This window comes from Chelon labrosus, assembly GCF_963514085.1.
Source record: "Chelon labrosus genome assembly, chromosome: 11".
NCBI classification, from domain to species: Eukaryota; Metazoa; Chordata; class Actinopteri; order Mugiliformes; family Mugilidae; genus Chelon; species Chelon labrosus.
This window is the reverse complement of record NC_140344.1, coordinates 10,247,484-10,270,985: the sequence shown is the minus strand read 5'-3', so window position 1 is coordinate 10,270,985 and position 23,502 is coordinate 10,247,484. Positions and strand designations below refer to the sequence as shown.

Genomic DNA, 23,502 nt, shown 5'->3' with positions numbered 1-23,502 from the left:
GTGAAAGAGGGAGAGAGTGATCATTATGGCTCCTAGAATAGCATAATTAGAGAGAGGCCTCTCTGTCTCACCGTCTGTGCGTGTGTGCGTGTGTTGTTTTTCTCATCCTCTGGGGGATAAAACAGCATACCATCCCAGGTGCATTCATTTATATCACACTGCTTTTTGAAAAGTGGCCACTGGCTATTTTAAAAGTGTGTGCCAGTGTTTTTTTCCCCTTTTTTCCAGTTTTCTCCTCTGAATAAGTATGTCTGATTAAATTGCTTGAGGGGCGGCAACCGTTACCAATAACATGCTTTGCAGCAAAATATATCTTCATTAAAGGCTGGACACTTTTATGCAGCAGAAACAAGGCGAAACACTTTGCTGCACATTTGCACTTCCAACGGAGAGTGATCATTAATTTGCAGTTGTTTTTCTGGTGATATGATGAATGGGAAGCAGCATCTATCTTCACTTGGATTCAGTTTTGCTCTCCAACAACTCCTGAGGGAAATATCTTTTTCTTTAGCTGCTCAGTGCTCAGGTATGTTCACCAGCTAGTCGCTCTGTTATTTGCTGTTTTGTGCTAGGTAGGCAGGAAGTATTAATTAAAACATTCAGTCAAAACAGTAACATTTTAGACGATGTTGATTAGCACATTAGTTTAAAGACTTTCATATAAGTTTCACCAGTGCTCAACATGAAAATAATGATGTACAGTATAAGTTTGTTTAAATACAGGAAACATCCTATAAACATATATTTGAAAGCCGTCCATTAAGTAAACACCGACCTGATTTACTGTGGTAGCCTAATCATCACATCTCTACAAGAGAATGTAGACGTGATAGCGGTTAAACACACATCAAGGCTGCGTTCAGGAAATAGGAAGTGAACACTTACCGTAGTTCAGCTGCGAACGGCAAAACGATTTTCTCCACGGAACAAAAGCCTAATCACGCCGCTTCCAAATGTAGTGCTACACCGTTTCCGTTTACAAAGAGCAGATTAAATGCTTACAACTGCACATGCACACTCCGGCAAGTGTGTGCAGACGCACTTTTACATGCTGCGAGCTAATTGCATACATGCACGTGTGTGTTCACACACACCGCGGTTCTCCACCGTCAGCTTGACTTGATTAACAACTGCTTGTGTGTGTAACGGCTGCGCTGATGAAAGACAAGGAGCTGGCTCTGTCACTGCTGCACGAGCATTACAAGCACGAGAGTTTACACAACAGTGAAGCACTAAAGTTGGCCTTCATTAGAGGGATTAGAAGCCTAATCTAAAACACTGTTCAAGTCTCTCATCCCAAACCCTAAACAGCCTCTCTATGGGGGCCCTTCCCTCCTACACCAATCATAACATCTCAGACTTCAAACACTCCATCTGTAACCCCAACCTCTGGGCGCTATCCCCTCTCTCATCGACCCCTATCTTGAAGTGAGGGGTTGCAGAGGGTGATGGACCCCATGTGACGGCGCAGCTGTGGAATGATTTATTGCTGGGTTAATTGTTAGGTGAGAGCGAATTGTACCCCCAGGCTGCAAGCTGTGGTCTGATTACTGGTTCACCTGCTATCAGACTGTAGCGTACAGTTCATTAGCTTCTTAATGGGGCTCACATCTCCCTCGCGGGTCCTCTCTGGACAACTGAGGGCCGTGGAGGAAAAGGTTAGAGTCCAGGGAATAGAGGGTGTGCTGCTCGACTGCAGTAATTAAGGGTCATTTGTTTGGATGACTTCCTGTGCTGACCAGCTGCATGGTGTCTGTCCACCACAAAGCCATGTGAAAAGCTCCGCAGGCCTCGAGCAGCCTTCTGATGACTATGACCTTTGTCACTGGGTCTGTTTCGAGGTAAAACTTAAAAAACAAAAGTTTACCTGCTGCCTTGAAAACGTGAGTAACACTCAACTTGAACAAAACCTCTGTTTCAACTCTGAGTTCAGCTAAGTTATAACTATTGATCACTTCTTGTTTCAAGTTGATACTATGAGTTAAAACAACGTTTTAGGTTACACCATCCATTTATGTAACTCATTTCATCTTGTCAAAGGAGCTTAGAATCCCTCACTATTTCTACTCACATTTCCAAGATCAATTTTAATTATATTTAAATCGAGAGTTGAGAGTACAAATGTTTTTTTAATTGTTTCTCATCTTGACTACTAATGGTAAGTTTCAAAGTTTACCTGCTAATCTTGTTTGCTTAAAAAAGTAACATTTATTTTAAAAGATGTACAAAGGTTGGTATCGGCTTTTGAAAGAGTTCCCTCACTTAATGCTGTTCAGGCCTTTAGAGAGGAAGACATTAAAATTTGATCCACCAAAAACAGCCACTTCATCCACCCATCCATTAGCTTTTGCTGCCAACAGTTTTGCTGACGTTGCAATGTCATGATTTAATCCTCTTTTGTCGAGCCTTGTTTCAAAGGTATCAATATTTTATAGTTATAGTTCTGTCTAATTAAAAAATGGCATCAGCCTCGACACTTCCCAGTATTTTTTCTCCGTCTCCCTCCTCCTCCCTCATTGCTAAATCAAATGAACACTGACCACAGAGACACAACTCACAAGAAACAAGACAATGTATTACTTTTAAGTTTTGAAAACTTATAAAATTGAGTTCATATCAGAAACTTGCCATGACGATTGGCGTTAAAGAGAAGAAAAATGCTGACATAACTTAATGAGGCTGTAGTGTTTTACAGTGTGTACGCAGGTCCACCCTGGTTTTATGTGTTTTTGTTTCATTGCATCTAAGTTGTTAGTAGGTGTGGATGCCAATGTGAATGGTTGTTCGTCTCTCTGTGTTATAGATATTGACAGACTGGCGACCTCTCCAGAGTATGCCCAGCCTCTCGGCTGATGCCAGCAGGGATAGGCTCCATAGTTGGTGGAGGTTTGTTTAGTGGATTCTGTTTGTATTGGTTTCTGAGTTTGGCGATGTTTCACAAATTATCTCTCACATGCCGCCCAAATTATCCGCTAAGTAGGACAGAATACAAGAGAATTTGTGTAACCTGAATCAAGAGAGCGGAAGAGAGCAGTGACAGGTATGGATGGACTGTATTCATCAGAATGAGAGATGGTATAATCAGCCTAATGGACTGAAATGCTCTGTTTCCTGATATTATCTGCAATCAGCAATCAACCTGCACAGCAATCAATGCCTTATAAAAACACTTATCAGGACAGAACCTGTAGTACACTTTTTATTTTAAACACTACCAATCTTGAGACTGCATTGAACTAAAATGGCAGATTTGTGGAAACTGAAAAAAAAAATTAAGTTAAAAATCCTGCTCACTGACCTAGAATGAAAATTGAAGAAGAAATTAACGTCAGATTTAATTTCTGCTCCTACCACATGAAAACCTGGAGTAGAGTATGGAATCTAGCAGTGTTGAGAGATGGATGGAGGTGATTGTAGACTTGATGGAAAAAAACGTCTGACACATTTTCATATGTGTGATTGGATTTGTTTTGGCATGGCTTTCCTAACGCCCCACCCTGGAATCTATACCTTTTTTTTTATTATTTCCCGTAATATGGGTACTGGCGGAAGCGCACAGAGAAAGGTATCCCTCTGAAACCATGTGAGCTGTGAAGTAATCACCCAAATATGTCCTTGTTAACCCAGAGTCCAGTTGACACTCACCGGGCCTTTACCCAAGCTAAAAATATGTCTCCCTTTCTTTCATCTCCCCTCCCTTTCATTCTGCATGTGAGAGCTTTAGTGGGTGCTGCTGGTCCGTGGCCTAACTGAGGCCTACAGCTCCCCTCCTGTAAAGTAGTGGGGATGCCAAACATCCCCTGATTTACAGCTTGGAGCACACGCTATGCCTGTGCTCCTATGAGCTATAAAAGGCAAATGAGAGCGAGATGTCCAGATCCCACTTGCTATATTAACCTACATTCTTTCCAATAGAGTAAAGTGGCTGCTTGAACCGACCATAACCACATGCTGAAAAGAGGCAAACCTTCCAGGCCCCAACAGAGAGCTCACGTGAATGGCAGATGGTCTGATAAAATCAGCTTCTCTTGGATATTCTATGCAGAGCAGTCAATAACATGCTTTCCTCTCCTACACAACACTGGCTCCAAGGTCTTGTCTGGCTTCAGACTCTCATCCTCTATTAAATTATGCTGAAATCATTAATCAAATAGTCGTTTCTAAGCAAATATTGTAACATTCTCAGGTTTCAGTCTGTCTGATGTGAGGATTTTCTGTTTTCTATCACAGTAAATTGAATGTTTGGAGCCTTTGGACTGTTAATCCAATAAAATAAGACATTTAAAGACGTCACCTTGGGAAACTTTGTTATGAAATGAACCGACAGAAGAACAAAGATGGGTAAAATAATGTATAGCTGCAGCTCTAATATTAAATACCTACTTGGGTGTTTAAGTTGGGAACACCTGGGGATCTGAGTGATAAGAAGCATCATGTTCAGGACCAAATGTGAACAAGACTGAAAAAAAACTGAACGCTAGCGGCTCCGCAAGGCTTTACTAAGTAATAGCCTAAATTTAATATCAGAATGGCAGCATTATTACAAGTCCTTCTGAGAGAAGCATGAATGTCTGTATCAGATTTCAAGGCAATCCACTGAATAGCCGCAGAGACATTTCAGTCTTGACTAAAGTATTTGCCTCTGTATATGACAGTGCCATCCAAAGCACCATGCTCTTTACATTGAGACAACAGAAAACATTAGATATGCACAAAAATGGGAAAGGAGATGGGGGAGGTTTCTATGAAGTTCTCATAGTTCTTTGTAGTGCTGGACATTGTGACCAATATGAACAGGCCCCTGCTGAAGATGCCTCCAGGACCTTCTACTCCTGCCTTTACTCCACCCGTTCCTCTCAGGATTAGCTTTGCTATGATTTAGCGCTGTTTCTCACTGGCCTCTGGAATGCGACGGATGACGGATCTATTTTCCTACATTGTTTCACCTGCTCTAAATGGAACCACATGCTGCACAGGACCGCCTCCCCTTTGTCTGTAATTGGAAGCACATGCACGACAAAGTCAAAAGTAAAGCGGAGCCGACACAGCCGACAGGGATCCCCTCCCCTCTTCCTCCTCCTCCTCCCTCCCCTCCTTCAGGTCTGGGGTGCCACTTTTTGGTCCGGGCCAAGTGGGAGGCCACAGTGCAGAGCCCGAGAGCCTTTATTGAACTAACTGACCTGGCATTACATGTCAAATTCAGTTCAATGGGACGACTGTATCGTGTGTCCTGCGAGTCTGACTTAAACGTGAGTGACAGTTGAGGGTTTGCTGAGGAAGGAGGCCTTGACATTGAGTCTGAGAACACAGGCACCAGTGTACTGTTCATTTGCTACGGTCTGTGATGTCTGGAAGGGACAGGCCATGGACGCGGGGGAGAAGGATCACCTAGTCTTACATCACTGCTTTGTATCGGAGCAAGATTGCATAAGGGAAGAATGTATGATGTTTATTAACCTCATCAGTCACGTTAATTTAACATGTCTGTCGGTGATGTAAGGAAGAAATCATCAGCCATCAATCCATCAGTGATATCCAGGGGGAGAGAAACAGAACTCTGTACATTCAACAAGACACAATACTTTTTGGCAGGAATATACCCTGTTTTTTAAAATAAATATTTAGATATTGTATCTGAGTCCCCCATTCTCCTTCTCTTCACCAGATGTTTAAATAAATATTTAAGTCTCTGCATGAAGATCTGGAAACTTTATTTCACATTTAAAGTCCCCCTCTGCTCACAAATGTGTTTTGATTATTCCTGTTTTACTGGCGTTCACTGTGCATGGTTTCACACTGGCCATGTCAGCCCATTTCAGCTGCTAGCTAGACATCTTACAACAGTGAGATACATTCTGAAACTGTGGCCTAGTTGCTAGATGAGTGGGTCTGGCATGAAAAGGGTCGCCGTATAAAATCTCAAGACTGATGGGAATATACGTGTGAGGGTGGAGTGAGTAAACTGAGCTTTCCCCTGAACTTCCTTGCCTGATGTGCCCTTTAGCAAGGTACCGAACCCTGTGAGCCCTATGGGAACTGCGTGTGGCTACTCACTGCTCTATGTGTACAAATGGATTACTCAAATGTAGAATGCAAAAGTGTGTAAGGACAATAAAGAATGTTCTTCTTAAACTTTTGGAGTGACCTGTCATTGCTGGGCTGACTTGGCTTACGATCAAAATGTAAAGAGTCAACGACTTTCCTCACACAGCCAAACATCAAATAAATGCAATAACACAAGATATAGCACACCAGCTTAAGTTACAGACCAGTACAAGAGCAAGAGGGCCAGCTCAACATCTGTCTTGCAGGCTTTTATTTCATGAAGCTCCAGCCAACGACTGAAAGCCAGGCCAAGGTTTACTCTTGTCTGGCCACTTGATCAGTCACCATTGTTTTCTTTTCTTAGTTTCCTCTGTGAAAGTCTCCTCGAATCCTTTTCTCTTTGACTTGATCAATAACAAGCCAAAGACCTGCAGTGTGTCTGATTCCGGATATATCCATCATGTGGTGCACTGCGTCCAGCATATTGTGTGAATTTCAACAAGGCAGGTTTGTTCCATACTGAACATGGCCGTTTATGGGCTCAACAAGAAATGATGAAATGAAATCATAGCAGCATCTGACCATTTGATCAACGAGCTAATGCTAGCGGCTACATTACGAGCTACAGAATTACAGACTGCTGGATTAATCCAATAAACACCCAGATGCCTTAAATCCAACAGTACAGAGATACTTAGTGGGGGAAGGGGGCAAGTCGAAGCTCCTACTGAAACAGATGCAGCTTCCTTTACGGTCATTGCTGCAATTTTGAAAATAGGTTGGTGGTTCCTCCCCTTCTCCTACATTGCTAAAGTGCCATATAGCTTCATACTCAACTACATGACTATTATGAGTAACCATCCAGGAACTCACTGTGAAATGCATGTTGCATGTTGTCAGTGTCAACTCTGCAAGTTTAAGAATAGAAGAAGGCGCTTGTACGCATGGCGCCATAGTTGGTAGTGTCTGATGTAGTGCCATAAAGTGGCGTTCAGGGTGGGAGAGAGGAAATGGAAAATGAGCATATAACGAGCCATCAAACCTATTTAGAAACCACAAAATAGGAAAGGCAAAGTAGGAGCATAATGTTGCTTTAGACAGTACCTTTGTTTAAGACGTGCATCCTCGACATGATTTTGTAATGATACAACTGGATGCCAGCCATTGTTGGGTATGCAACATACACAAAAATGAACACAGATGTCCAGCACACATGCTGTACATGTGGCGTTTTAGTCGGAGTTGTTGTGTTTGATATTTAAATCGTTTAAAAAATTGTTAACTTTTGAAGTGAACTCAAAATTATATGTATAATCTTGTTCTTGTCTTGTTCGTGAGGTAGGAAAGCTTTTTCTTCCTCTACTCTTTGAGCCAGTTTGGAACATTAGATGAAGGTTAATCATTCAGATATGAAGCAGATATTTATAAAGCGAGGGATTATAGGTATTCTGTAAATATTTTTGTCAGTCAGTCATTTGGTAACAACAGTACACATTATTTTCCCCTTTTTCTCAGTACGAGAGCAGAAGGACTGATAATTCATTACCAGGAATATTGGGCACACAGAAAGGTTTCAGTCTCATTACTGTGAAAACCATAAAGCGGTGTGCTTGATTGTGCCTGACACTGGCTGTAAACTCATCAGCGTAGGCTCCCGGGGGCCTCTAAATGGTCTGATTGCCATGGAAAAGCTGGCAAGGGCTTTTTTCCACCAAAACAGTGATTAGCACCCTGTTACAGTTATTGGGCTAGATTAGCAACTCTGGCGCCAAAGATTAGTGCAACCCTCTGGCCTCTTAAGTCAAATGGAGAAGATAGTTAGAGCTGCTGGCTCGCTTTTTATCACTGTGCAGACCTTAAAGCAGCTGCAGAGGCCTTGAGGGCAGCAGGAGGACATGCCTCTCATTTTTCATGGATAACACAGAAGGAAAGATATCAACCAAATGTGGCATTTTACTGTCTTGGATCTGTGGCGCTGTTTCCAGGCTAGGGGCTTGGGCTGTGCTGCAGTGACATCTACTGGTAATACGTGAACTTACAGATGTAAATGTATAGTCTTTTTTTCCTCTAGTAAAATGTCATACATGGAATATAAACCAATGAATGTGCACTCACCTGCCAATTCATAAGGTACACTCATTAAAAATAATTCATTATAATATAACGATCCTGCACTAAACCCCCCCTTCATGACGGTTATAATGTTCAGTTTCAGTAGAAAGAGTACAAAAGGTAGTAATTCAACTGCATGGTCATTTTGGAGGATATAGTTCGTGGTGCTGTTAAACTGTAATGATTCATACACTGCTTCTGTTTCCACCAACTAAAATATGTTTCTCTAAATAATAGAAGCATGTGTCAATACAGACAAGCGGTTACACAAGATGAATGAATGAATGTGTCGATAAAATACAACACAATTATATGTTACTACAAACCACAGCCTCCAAAATAAAAACACAGTTAAATCCACTGCTCTCTCAGTTATTAGAAACAAGTGCTGAATATCATGACCTCCTTTTATGACCTTTGCAAGAGTGCAGTGCAGGACTGTAAAATTAGAATGTTTTTTTTTTTTTTACCTGCAAGTGAGTATATATATATATGTTGTTACTGGTTGTGTAGTGGTGACAACATTCAGTACATTTAGATGAAGAGTAGAAATTAATGAATGATGGAAACTATTGAGAAATATCATTTCAAACTCGACTGTCTCAGTCTCAGTTCTATTTGTTATATGTTACAGACGTCTTGCTTTAAATTTTGTATTTTGACGATATTCCAATAAATCAGACCAAATTAGATTGGTTGAATGGTTGACTTGACAAGGAAATGATCCTAAATCACTGCATAGCTGAGCAAAAGAGAAACACAAAGAAAGTTGTTAAAAATTCAACTAAAAATGGTTTGACATCTCATAGAATACTACATCTCATTGTCTTCAAAGTTGTTTAGTTTAGCTGACATGTCAAGGATGCAGTTTGAATAGCATAAAGCAAAGTCTTTTTTATTAGTTCTCTGGGGAATAAATAACAATAAAAAATAATACAATTGTAAAACATACAGTTTATGCACCACAGAATTAGTTATGTCCAGATAAAACTAGTCAATAAACAGCCTGTATATATATTTGTGTTATCATTTTATAATGCATCTGGATGAGTGCATCAGAGACAAAAGAGAGCAGCAGATCAGGGGAAACGCTAATGTTTACTAAAACATTTCCACTGGAGGAAGAACAGCTGCTATGTGGTGGGCCAGATGCTCAGATGATATGATTAAGGACATGTTGGCCATCACGTACCTCTAACAGTTCACACACAGTGAGATCTCTATCTGTGTAAAATACACCCCACAGGATCACCTTTGCCGGAGATACGAGGGCCCTGTTGTGGAAAGTTTGTCTTTTAAAGAGTGAGTTCGAATCGAGCGAACATTTCATTATGTAACTGAGGCGGTTATGCAGGAGATAAAATGGAAAGTTTTCATTGAACCATTTGCGTTCATGTTGTGGAACATCCACAATTGAAATCAATGACAATGACTTATGTGTGTTACAGTGAGCAATACCTCACCAGCACACAGGAACCATCTGAAGTGTCTGATCCCACAGATTGCCAAACAAATATTTTCAACTTTACATTTAACAGATGGTTTTAGTGGTATTTGTTTAAGCTTGGACATTTTTCATCTTTAGGGAACAATGTGTGATTACAACACAAATAAATCAATATTCTCATATTGAAGCAGATGGTTTAGCCAGCATAATGTAAAGGACCTAAATAGCTGTTAATTTAAGTATATCCATTTCACACGATGAGAGTACAGAAATAAATCATTAATAGATGTTATTCTCTGGCACTCAAAACCGGAGAGTCATTTTGAAAAAATCTGTAAAACCCCAGATTTCTTTTTAATCATATCTATTCCAAAACATTGATTGATTTCTATATATAGTATAGTATATTATTTATAGAGTATATAAAATCGTACTAAAAATGTATCAAAGCCAAAATCCACTAGGCTTTGTGTAGCAAAGATCCTAATTTCCCTTTTATTTTGACATTTCTGACCTCACCTTTATCACTTCCTTTACCTCACTTCCTTTACCTCACTTCCTTTTCTCTTTCTCTATCACTGATTGGCTCTTCTCACCTTCCATCACTCCCTCGTTCGTTTACCTGATTGAGTTCACCTGATCACTCCTTATTTAAGGCCTGCACTCCCTCTCACTCCTCCTTTCCTCACCTTTGCATGGGGCGGCAGTGCTGTGCTGATTCACTCACCCATGTGTGTTTGTTCTCCTTGGTCTCATTAAGTAACGTGTTGAATTCATTATTGAAACCCCCTTTTTCTTTTGGACAAATGAACGTTTTCTGAGCATTATAACCCTTTGAACCTCGGCTCTGCATTCTGACCGATGCTCACGATGATGGTGAACACCAAATTTTGAACCTCCTATCTTACACTTTGTAATTTGGATTACGGAGTCCTTTAACCAAATACATTTTAGATGAAACTAGAACTCATAGAGATTATAATCCGGGTTTAGGATGCTGTATGTGCATATATAGACTGGATATAGTCTATTTTATACTGCTCTCTGTCCCATGGCAGCTTATTAGTGTAGTTCTGTTTCATCTTATTCGGTATGGCATGAGCAGCTTGGCGCCCTTAGTTACTGTACCTGCAGCATAATGTGATGCTGGATCACTGGAGAGCCTCAAACTGAGTCTGTGCAATGAGAGAGGGGACTGGCAACTGGCCCTGCTCCTCTCCTCCATGCTCTCCCAACACAGTCAATTACCGCGACTGGGCTGTGATTGATCATGTTGCAGGCGGACTGCACAAAGGCCCTCGGTTCAATAATGACAAATGTTCCCCTCGGCAATCCTCACTTGATGTTCTCAGGCAGTGCGTCTAAACCAACTGCTAAGAAGACATTTAATCCCGAAAGTCTCAGGCCTATCGATTCCAAAAGGCAGATACATTTCAAGACAGACCACAGTCAATAACCACAGCTGCGCGTGGACGATATAAAAGTCTTTAATCATAAATAATTAAACCAGATGGATGTTTTCTGTATTTCTCCTCAAGTAACATTGATGAACTAGGCGAGTGTTCCTTCGACACATGCGATTGGCAGCAAACGTGTGATTTATAGTCGAGAGTATGTGAGAGAGGCGATGATTTTCAACGTGGAACATCACTGAACAGCTGCATCACCTCAGTAAATGCCTCTTCAGTTAGAATAATTTTATGATTAATGGTCAACAGCATAGAGAAAGACACTGGTGTTTTTTTAATGGCCAGAATAAATAATTACTAATAATTAATTCTCTCTCTCTTTGACCTCAAGTGGTTTTCCTAATTTGTGTTAAGAAGTGATCCTCACAGGCATAATGGCTGCCGGCAGATGGCTTAGCTTAGCGCCATGAGGACATGAAAGAGTTATTACACTTCTGATCTCTACAAGAAGGCAAATAATCATATTCCTCAAAATGTTAAACTACTCCTCAACAGCATGTGTTGGTTCTCTAAGTACACCCACCTACTACATTCAAATAACATGCTGTGCTGCTGCAGCTACAGCAGTATTTTAATGTAGAAGACATCAGGGCAGTTTTATTCATCCACATTCTGCCCTCTTGTCCCTGTTAAACTCAATGGATAGGGCAAAGGCAGTGACATTCTTCGTGTACAAGAGGAACTGCCACAAAGAGCTAAGAGAGGCTGATAAAAGAGGGGGAGACAGGCAGCGCAACACGCTGTAAAAGTCAAAGGCCTCTGCTAGAGACTGATGCAGGGCAGACTGAATTAAGCAGCAGAGGGGAGGAAATGATTTCAAACACAAGGGATGAAACTATATAATGTCCCAGGTGGGGTACTGATCAAATCATCGCTGTGACAACTCCTTTCATAATCAGCTGTAGACTACACAGTACATAACGCAGCTCATTGTATCTGCAGTATATTCTACCTCTACCAAAGGTGAACAGTGTAAACGCTGCAACAGTGTGAGCTGTGACAAACGGCTTGCAATTAAAAGACACTACATGAAATCCCTTGGTATCAGCGTGACTGATACCCGGCGACGCAGCTCGGCAGCTAGCGGGGGTCGTTGTGAAGTGCACTCGGAGGAAACAGACAGACAGTAAGCTTGTGTTCAGGCGTGGTGAAATGAGTTCCTGTTTTTAAGAGACTGGTCAGTCGAGGCAGTCAGAGCTACACACAGAGGCATACAAAGAGTTTTGTGCGGCGCGGGCAGAACATCTCTTGAATCTCAAGTGTTTAACGTTGGCCTATTTCCACTCTCCTCTAGGGTGGTGGTGAGTGGAGGATGTTATACATTCATTAGAGGAGAGAACTGCCAAGAGCCTGGCTGACAAATGACCCCGGCCCCTAATGCCCGCCCCGTTGTAATGGGTTTTCTTTTCTGGTGTCTGGTGAGGTCCTGTATTTTCCTTAATGCCAATAAGCCCCACAAATAGACCTAAACCAACAGTGAGCTGAGCCTAATAAACTGTTGTCCAGCGTAGCCACAGAGTGATTTCATTTACTACCCTCTACCCTCAAAATCCAATGAAACACAAAGCTGCTCTGGTTGACATGTTCCGTCACTACAATGTGCACAGGCACTGTAGATTATTTTGAATCAATCCCACATCCACCATCGTCCCGCTGTACATATTCAATAAAGCACCAAACATATATTAGTCAGCAGCTGAAAATAGTCCCAAATACATGCTCTGTTTACTCCTGTCTAAGTCACATTTGCAAAATCCTGCAGATCCCAGCTGTTTTAGAAAATTATTAAGGCTTTGAAAATTGAACTATGTATGTAATTTTTCTGGAAATATGCACGTCTTCAGTATTAACCAATAGTCATACCTCTCAAGCTTGATCATTTTTGTTGAAAAAAGTAGATTGATAGAAAACACTGCATCTTATCCAGCAACCAAAATTTTCTACTCAGGTCAAATAATAACTGATCATGAGGGAAGGCTCTGCCATGTGACAGAAAGCTGAAATGACACATGTTAAGTTGGCCTGTAACAAGGATTTGCTTTGCAAACCGAAAATCTGTTGGTTTTTGTATGTTTCATGGGGTTTGTTAGCAACGAGAAAAATACTAAATAAAACAAGGCATTTTCACTTAGGATGACACAAAGAAGATCAACTTTCACATCCACGTTACATACATAATGTACAAAACTGTATAATAAAATCAATGCAATCACTATCAATTAAAGCAATCTCAGTAATCAGTAAAAAAAAAAAAAAAAAAAAAAAGAGAGAAAGTGAAAACACATTCACCCCCATGTCTTTCTTCTTAGTTGAAGTAATTCTGACAGTTCTGCTTCTGGAAACCTTGAGAAACATTGTGTGTTCTCTGTGAATAACCCAGAAGCACTATAATCAGAGCTGTTCAGGGGATAAAATAATGCTGCAGAGAAAGAGAGGCAGAAGAGAGGGCTCCAGAAACTATCATGACTCATATGCGGATGTTACATAATCGGTCTGGGCCTCAAGTTAACTGCCAGCGCCAGGTAAGACCTGGTTGGTGCACTCAGGACATTTAGGAGCATGAGTTGAAATGTCCTTGACTTAATTCATCACAGTCATTGTTAAAACCAGTACCATGTCAGACTTTTCTGTTGCAGCAGCAGGTCCCTGATTGCAATCATCGCTATTTTCAATAATCCTCTGCTGTGCATTAACAGGAATGTGTTTGCTGCTTTCTGTGAAACTCTGATTTATCTCTGTCTCTCTCTAACGCTCTGTCTCCACCACACAATCAATCATTGATGGCATTTTAGAGCAATAACTGAGCGGTGATTATTATTGCAGAAGGCTACTGGGAGTGTGTGTGTGTGTGTGTGTGTGTGTGTGTGTGTGTGTGTGTCCAACACAGTTTGTTGGTAAGTTGGCCAGATCCTCTGTCTCCTCCTGAGAAAAAGATTGTTCTAGTGATGTGACCAAGAAGCCGAGATGGCTGTCACAATGCCCGCTACCGCCGCCCACAGCTGGCAGTCCCAGGGCGGGTGCTCGTGTAGTACTTCTTCCATACTTTGAGTGAAGGGTGATGACGGATGCTGCATGCAGACCTCCACTGTGCATCCCCGTGTCACTGCGCCACCCATGACTCCACAAGGCAGCGTCCTCTGAGCCCCGGCAAACTGTCCACATCTTTGCTCAATTTTAAAGCCTGAGACTTGGTTTAGTGTGTGGTGAGCACTAAATCAGAGCACTTACATGCTCGCTGCTTACAATGCGAGTGTCTCTACGGGTGTATGAATATGCACAATCCTGTCAAGACAAAAAAAAAAAGATAGTCATCCAACTTCACCACTTCATTTTAAGAGAAAAACACACAGCATATGATCTTTTTTTCCTACAACCTGTGTTGTGTTCCCGTCAGTGGTTGCTAGTCTGCAAGATAGAGAAAGAAAAAGAGTCATTGCCCAGATATTTATAGGAATAATTATTTGACAATTATTTTGTTCTTTTCTGGTGTTTCTGTCTCACTGTAAAGACTGTATTCATAATCACCCACGCACTCTACTCAGCAGTTTCAACTGCTTCACTTAAGTGGAGACAAGAGCTAGTTTTTCTCATGTCAGAGGACAAAAAAACAACCTTTATTACATTTCACCTAAATGAGCACAAGGACAAAAGCCAAGAATCTGGCCTCCCAACCACAAAATGCGGAGCTTGTTTTCTCAAGCTTCTGCATACAGGTTCCAATGTTGATAACTATTAACACTATTGACTTTCACTGTACCCTTTCTAAACAGAGACTGCTATGGATATCAATATACAAGAAATGCTTTAAAATAATCAATAAGAAATTAACTGCCTTTCATAAAGCACACGTTAAAAATCTATTGGATTTTGCTGTTGTGGTGGTAATGGTTGTGAACCATATTTATATTCCCAGGTCTGAATAGTCTGATGGGTATAGCAAATGACATGCCTGTCATTAATATTCAGTAAAAATAAAGGTCAATTAAGATGCTGCGGGCAACATGTGGTTTTGTCGTCACCAGGGATTATTCCTCTGTACATCCTGAGATGCTGTAAGACGCCCATCAGTCTCAGAAGAACCATCTTATTACATACCACCACAGCAACAACATCCTTTGCATTCGTTTGAGTTGTTCGGGTTATGCAGGATATGTTTACCTTTACGTGTAGACTTGGACTGACTAGCCGCCACAGTGGTCAGGTCTGTTGGTAGACCTACATATACACCACCGTAGTTCCTGAGAGGAGAGGAGAGGAGAGGAGAGGAGAAAAGAAGAGAGGAGAGGAGAGTAAATCATACCATTTTCCCATTCTCCTTACAATAGATTATGTACAATAACAGTATAATTGTTGTAGATTTGATTGATACTTTTTTGTGCCCCAAATTATTATATATTTGATTTTTTTTTATAGATTTTATAGTCTGACAGTCTTGTTACATTAAGAGGCTGGACTACTATATTACCTGCAGTCAAAATAAATAGAAATACTACAAATAAATGATGGTATTTTAGAATAAAGTTAAGATCACCAGTGTCCCGGTAAGTGGAGAGCAAAGAAAATTAAGTTTAGCCATCATTCATTTAAGCTTTTCTTATATCAAAATGTCATTCATGATAAAAATCACTGTTCTCACTGTGTTATTCATATGCTGCAGTGTGTATGCTACAAAGCAAAGAACGGTGTCTTTACAGTGGCACACTGAAAGAGGGTGTTGCGCTTGTTAAAATGTGTTCAAGAGCACAATAAAAGCTAAAATCGTCGATTTCTAAAAAATATGATTAAAATACCTTCTTTTCTCATCGTCTACCAAGGGTTCTTCTGTCCTGATTGAGAAAAGAAGCACAGGTCAGGTCAGCGCTTACACAACTCACAGAACAACGTACAAAATAATGATAACCAAAGAAAACACTGGATTGTTGGAAGTGCATTTACGTAGATGCGAAACATTTGCAAAGAACCCAGCTTTGGGCCGTGTGGAACCCCACCAACTCTGGTGGGAACAAGTGATGATGAGGGACACTGAACTGCTTGTTTTCAGTTCAGTGTCCAGTTTCCAATGTCCTTCAGTTTGTTTTTGGACACAATGCCGCACCGCAGTATTATTCACTTGGAGTATCGGTGTGTGCATGTGAGTGTGTGCTGTGTATACTATGACTATGCATATGTGTTCCTTGATAACCATCTGAGCATAAGACCCAAGGGAGCTGACAGTAGAACACTGACTCTCTGAAGCTGATCACAGCTTCCTGGTACTGTACTACACAGCAAAATATCAAACACACACACACACCCCCACACACCCCCCTCCCCAACACACACACTGTTTCCAGGAAATGTTTTGGAAATGCCCTATGCTGCCATGGCTTTGAAAAATACTATCTGTTAATAGCAAAGGACAAGCTAACATCTGCATGACACTTCAGAGAAAGGCATTAAAGTGTCAGCAGCTAATTTTAAAGAAGCTTATCTAAACTGAACAGCCCATGGAGACAATCACTTTGGTTTTTCAGTGTCAGTGGTGGAGTTCTTGCTAGGTGTTTGATTTTGTTAAGCAGACAACGATAAAGTTTTCATTGGATTGATCAGTCTGCAGCGTTCTTCATTCTACCGACATAATACAGTATGTAAACAATCCAAGAACACTCAGATACACAAATATTTCTAAATCAAATTTGTCTTGCCGGTCATGAGGGTATCACATGTGCAGCAAAGGCAAACTAGTGAAGCAGCACTTCCTTGTTGCTTTTTTTGCACATAAAGTGGTTTCCTCTGGGTTTTTATTGACTGTTCATCTGCAGTATGGTCTGGAGCCCCGAGAATGGACATCAGGGGAAAAAATATGTTATTTTTTCTTTTCTTTTTTTTTTTTCAACAACAAGAGCACCCCATTACACAGTATTGTTTTCAGATAACTCTCACATATTATTATATTAATTATTATTATAGCGTTCATATGTGAAACCATGCCTACAGCCAGATGCTGATGTAATACGTTTGCATTTGAGGTAAAGGTCAAAATAAAATTTGATGAACCTCTCCCTTGGGTGAGTACGTTCCATTGTTGATGTTTCCATGGTGCCTGACTGACTTAAAGTAAATTCACCAAAACATAAAACTTTTCACTGCCCTTCTTTTTCTCTCTCTCTGTGTCTTCAGAGGCACCACAAAAGGGGACATGCCAAAAAGATTCAGTACCAATTTAAAATCCCTTCATTTCCAATTATATCCTCATAAAATCGAAATTGTTACATGTGATCTTTATGAGCTCTACTGTCGAATCCACACACTGTAAAAGTTCAGGGCAGTGTCAGTGTGGACAAAGGGCGTACAATACACAGCATGGATAGACATGCAGCACATCGCTCATTTTTTATGACATGCAATGTGATGTGAATGTGAGAAGCCTTGAGGCAGCAGATGAGTATTTGAAAATTACTGATGTACTTACACATCTTTGGAGGCTTCTGCCGGCCCTGAGAACAGATAAAAAGACAAGATTATATTTGACTTCATTATGAGGGGCCGTGTAACGTGAACTACACATTCAAAGAGCACTTCAGGAGCACCTGCACACCTGCTTATTCACGCAGTCAAATAGGTATGTAGCAACAATCCAGTGCACTACGTCCACAGGTTGGTGGTAATGGTGGTGTAATGATGTGCTGAATATTATCTTTTACTACCAATGGCTTGAGAATAACAGCCTTGTAAGAGAGTGCTGTTCCTGACTGAGTTCATCGTTTTATGGCAACAATTTATCAGCTTCTAACAACTTCTTCCACCACGCCACAGAGCAAAGGTCGTCTCAAATAGGATTCATGAACAGGACAGTGTGTTTAATGGACTTCAGCGATCTCCTCACTCACCAGATCTAATCCAGTAGTGAGACACTTTTGAGATCTGGTAGAACAGGATGTTTCCTGAATGAATGTGCTGCTGACTGATTTGTACGAAGTGTGTAGTGCAATGATGTCAAATTAATTTTTCTAACAACCACAATTTACGTGGTGTTCCTAATGAACTAATGAAATGCTCGGCGCAACAAAAAACAATCAAAAGCAATCATGCTTCAGCACACATCTTATCTGAGTCTTCTAACACAAATCAATCGTGGCTCATTTAGTTGCTCAGAGTGACAAAAGGGAAGGCGTGGACCCTCATCTGTCAGTAATTTAAAGAGGTGTAGAAGTGACCAGTCGTACCAAGACAAGGACATGTGAAGTTGCACAAGTTGAATTAAAAGAGGCTGAATGTGCACAGACCAAAAAAAATATAAAACAGTTTATACTGATTTTTGCACAAAACACATTCTTTAAAATGCCTCAATGACACGTTGGAATTAGTACAAAACATGCAACATGGTCTCTCAGAAATTAAGTATAAACTACAAATCTGCAACAGGAAATGCGTTTTCAAAGAAACGTGATACCTGAATCACTTTTTACTAACAACATTACACTGACATATAATCAGGTTTTCAGTTGACACTGAGCAACATTATCATAAATACGTAGTTGTGTTTCTGGTTACCGGAAATAAACATTTATCGTTTGTGTATGTGCGGCGTGTGTGTGATTATTTTTTCCCCTCTGTTTTGTGCAGATTATGGTAACACACCACCTCACAGATTTCATGGCTGATTTAATATTTAGTGTTCATTTTTTAGATGAATAAGTGCACGACATCAACATGAACACAACACGTCTCACAGCATTAATATCCTATTTTTGCAATTTTGTAATGAATTTTAAATTGCAGCAAACTAGAAGCCAGAATATTCATAGAAACAGCAGAAAATCCAGCTAAAGTTACCATTAGTTTGAGGATATTTCTACATTTACTTCAATTTAATTTAAGTTGTAGATTTTGCAGCATATTCACAATCTGTAGACACAACTGTTTTTCTTCAAATATCCCAACTTGATCTGAACAGAGAACATAGTGTATTGTACAGCTCCAAAGACCCCCGTTGTGCTCATCCCATTTCTGTTTGACTCTTTTATGGCCTGACAACGGCTAATTTTTTGCCAAACCGCAGGCAGACTACTGGGCTTGATTCGAATCGTAATGAGATCATAATACATTCAGCTGGAGGATAATCTAACTTCCTTCGTGAATGTACAGTATCACACTGACAACAGCGGAGGAACAAAGGCGGGGGAACAATATCGCTTTTCATGCCATACCTCGCTGTATCTGAGCACGAATGTACCTTGAGAACTGGAAAATCGACATCACGCACAAATACAGCAAATTTCCTCCACGCAGAAGCCTTTTCAGCGTAAATGTCTGAGTCTGCTGACATGACACAGAGGCCTTTTCAGTGGCCTGACAAAAGCTCAATTCATATGCAAGGGTGCACATCTGGGTGCATAAGACTAGGGATGAGCAATGTGATATAGAGTGCACTGATGAGGTCATTTCTGATAAGAGGCATAACTTGAAACTGGAACATTCATTCATTCATTTTCTGTAACCGCTTGTCCTCTGGAGGTTCGCGGGGGCCTGGAGCCTATCCCAGCTGTCAATGGGTGAGAGGTGGGGTACACCATGGACAGGTCGCCAGTCTATGGCAGGGCTAACACAGAGAGACACAGACATTCACACTCACAAATAGAGAACCCGGAGAGAACCCACACAGACACAAGAACAACACGCGAAAGCCCCAGTCAACCAATGGATTAAAACCCAGAACCTTCTTGCTGTGAGGCATCAGTGCTAACCACCATAACTGGAACAGTCTTGATTGATTTTTTTTTTTTTTTTGGATTAAAATAGTATAAATTATGAGTAAAAATGTTTACGTAAAATAATCCTGGTGCAGAAAACAGTGTCCTTTGACTCTGGGCTGTTGTCAGCTGGTGCGGACAAATGAGCGCAGCCACCAGTCCACATTTGTCAGAGTGACAGGATGTCACATGTCCTTGACACCGTGTTGATCGCTGACCTCTAAGAAGAGGCAGAAAAAAAATGGATAAGGGCCTGGCGCACAGAAATAAACACAGCTGCTGTCCTTCACAGACAAACACGCCACACTTACAGCAAACTCAGGCGCCTACTTTGCTGACCGTGTAACCTCAAAGCAGAACATATTTAAAGGATACAACAACACTGGTTTGTGTTTCCCAGTTTGTTGTCTGTGGCTCTGTTAACATGCCTGGCGGGCACTGATTAGGTACCTGCAAGCACACACTTTGCACAAGTGCAAACAACACACAGCTTTAATGGGAAGTGGTGGTAATCCCGCAGATACTTCAGTCTAATTATTGCCTCTATTTGACTGCTGCACCAAGAGATTTACTCGGTATAATTTAAAGCATGTATTGTATCAGCCTGAGGGAGACATGTCACTTAAGTACAGCGGACAAATTAGAGGTATATCTGGCTGAGCGACACAGAATTTTCTCCATTCAAACGTGTCCTCCAGGCTTTATGAATGAAACCTGGCCATTGAGCAAATATTTCAGTGCTGCCGGCTCATTCTAGGGGGGAGACAAAGATGGGTGAATGTCAGTGGAACTGCTTGTCTTTTATCCTCAAACACCCTTGGAAACCAGCGCAAACACACCGAGAGAGAAAGAGAAACACAAATCGACTCTATTGGCGTTACCGCTGTAATTACAATATCAGTGTCATATGTAGCAGAGCGGTACATTCCTCATGCAGGTCAGGTCCTTCATGCCAGAATATTGGAGACCCTTCGTGATCGACCCACCACCCATGGATAGAAGACCACCACACACACACACACACACAAACACACAAATAGACAGCCAGTAAATGCCACAAATTGCTGAAGGCAGGGAGTGAAAGAATATTTTTACAGCCATTGTGAGACACAAACATTATGATATACTACTGTCTGTTTATGAATGACCCCCCCACACACACACACACGCACACACACACACCCACACATGTACACACATATACACACACTGATTATGTGAACACACACGGATATACACTTGAATGCATGGGTAACCACTTCATTTACATTCAAAGCGCCTTCTCCCCTCGATGCAACACTTTCTCTCACCTTCTCACACACACATTCACCCCATGATGACACACACGAGCCGAAGCACACCACACAGAGATTCCTGAAGCACTTACCGCCTCCTGAGGTGGTGGTGGCTGAGGAATTGCCACAACCCATTTTGCATCGATGCAGCCACTGTCAAAGCAGAGCGGACACGTTTAATGAGCAGAAGGATGAGGAGGGAAAGAGGACGACCTGCAACACATTGAGGAAAGGGGATAAAGTGACAGAGAGATGAGAGAGAGATGAGAGAGAGAGAGAGAGGAAGGTCAAAGAAGTGACTCCCAGGGATCTCCTCTGGTGGTGTCTCCCTCCCCAGCCTTCAGCCTCACATCTGTCCCCTCTGCAATGCAATGGGGAGCTCAGAGTGAAGTGAAAGCATGGAGAGAGAGGCTTTTATATACACGCACACACTGAGAGAGAGAACTGGTAGAGAAAGAGGGTAGAAAGGGTGGGGGAGAGAGAGTGAGAGATGCTTTGCCCTCACATGATTTGCTCTTTTCCTCCACCCTGACATGGTTACCCGGGAAACGAGGGGGAAGGAGGCGGAGGGTGGAGTGAGATTCAACCAATAGGGGACTTCCATTTCATATGAAAGGTGCTAAAAAAATGGAATTCATTTAAAGGCATCAATATATCAGCCTGCATGTGTCTGTAAAATTCCCAAATTGCTCTTATGTGCTAAAACACAGAAGACCTTTATTTGTGCTCTTTCCATGCGTGGGAGACGCACATACATTCAGGCTCACACACACTCATTGTCTTTGACAATCAGCGAGAATGAGAATCTGGGAAAGAACCTATAGAACGGTCTATACATGGAGTCATGAGGGTCACACACAGGCCGGTCTGCAGCCCTCAGTAATTCTCGATGCATCCCGTTTCCTGCTTTTAGTCACTCCATTGTATGTTTTTACGAGACCAGCGCAATCATATGAGTGGAGTTAAGATGGCAGGATGCATTACATTAGCGCGCTCTACCAGTGAAGAGAGTGGTGTCATCTCATTATGTTGAGATGTCTGAGTGACTGTGTGAGTCCAGAATTTTTTATTTTTTAAAAAAAAAAATTCTAATGAGACGTTTTCAGTGGCAAATTCACGGTTTCTGACTAAGCCCTGAAGAAAAGTGAGCCTCCTGTTTGTGCTAGACAGGCTAATTACGGTTTCCACAGGTTCCTACACAGGATTTCACGAGTGCAAGATGCTTCCTGGTGTCAATCAAACCATGCAATGTCATAAAATGCTGGAATGTCTCATAGACTCAAAAGAAGATACTGGATGTTTTCAGTGGGAAGGTCTGTCAGCTGTGTGAAAGACATGATTCAGTAAAATGTAAAGTAATGACTTAAACTAATTCAAGGAAATTGTGCTTATTCAATTCACTGCCTAGTCACATTATTTGCAGCCTGATACAGTTGAATCCACACTTGTCTGTCAGTTAAATATAGCTGTTAGAGCCATTGGTCCCAGATGCTTAGCTTAGCGTAGCTTAACACAGACACTGGAAACAGGGAAACAACTAGCTTGGCTTTGCCCAAAGGTTGGCTGCAAACTCAGCCGTGGACCTGATCCCCCAACTGGTAAACAAAGACTTGAGGAAGTCTGGATGAGATCCGGCTCGCATCCTTCTGAGTTGAGCCAACTTGGGTTGGCACGCAACAGCAGGTCCGCCTCCACATTCTCATGAACTGGGGTGAACTGTATGGAGAGATGCGAACACTCTGCTCAAGCGTACCACTCTGTCATATTAAAATCACCTGTCCCTCACTGCTCCAGTTGTGCTTGTGAATATACAGTCCATGTTATGGATGGCTTTCCTGTGCTTGTTGTTTGCATCTGTTACTCCAGCAGTTGTTACAGTATGAACATATCAAAGTATTCATACCAGCTAGCCAAAAGTGAAAACATGGAGTGGGCAGAAGGATTGAGAGAGAGTGGATGCACATGAAACGTGGATGTTAGTAGTGTAGATGGGCTAATAGAACAGTTGTGACAAAATCTATGATCCCCAGAGGACGACTCCCAATAATTCTGGTGAACCCCTGACTTTTCTTTTGGCAGGTTCACATGGGTGTTTTTTGTGAAATGCCTTAACATCTATAGAATCATTTCACCTCAGACATTTTAGGTGTTTCTCAGTGTGTGCTCTTGTCTTGTGTTCGTACAGACTTGTGAAAAGTCATCACTCTCTGCCCAAGTACTATTTCAATTACACATTGATGTGTTCTTGCCTTACATAACCACATCCTGTTCTTTGACTCTTGCAGGTACAAATCGTAGGTGAGCAGTAATTGCATTGTAAGAAGGCATAATTTAATGTACTGTCCCAGCCACAAAGCATTTGCTATCTTCTTTCCATGTAGTCCTCATCAGTTGGATCACTG

At 41.4% G+C, this 23,502-nt stretch overlaps 1 protein-coding gene across 2 annotated transcripts; it reads right to left on the bottom strand.

Moving 5' to 3' along the window:
* Positions 1 to 13,391: 13,391 nt before the first annotated feature.
* On the bottom strand, positions 13,392 to 21,235 carry c25h12orf75 (chromosome 25 C12orf75 homolog; the record flags this gene model as incomplete). 2 transcript variants are annotated; one of them, XM_084555892.1, is made up of 6 exons in its annotated part: positions 13,392 to 14,355; positions 14,448 to 14,478; positions 15,232 to 15,311; positions 15,864 to 15,899; positions 17,525 to 17,549; positions 21,193 to 21,235. In XM_084555892.1, the coding sequence occupies 5 exons, from the start codon at positions 21,233 to 21,235 to the stop codon at positions 14,474 to 14,476; spliced, it is 189 nt and encodes a 62-aa protein (XP_084412018.1). In that variant the 3' UTR covers positions 13,392 to 14,355; positions 14,448 to 14,473. The 2 variants fall into 2 exon arrangements, with proteins under 2 accessions (XP_084412018.1, XP_084412017.1); XM_084555891.1 differs by lacking the exons at positions 13,392 to 14,355; positions 14,448 to 14,478 and having other exon boundaries at positions 14,780 to 15,311.
* Positions 21,236 to 23,502: the final 2,267 nt, after the last annotated feature.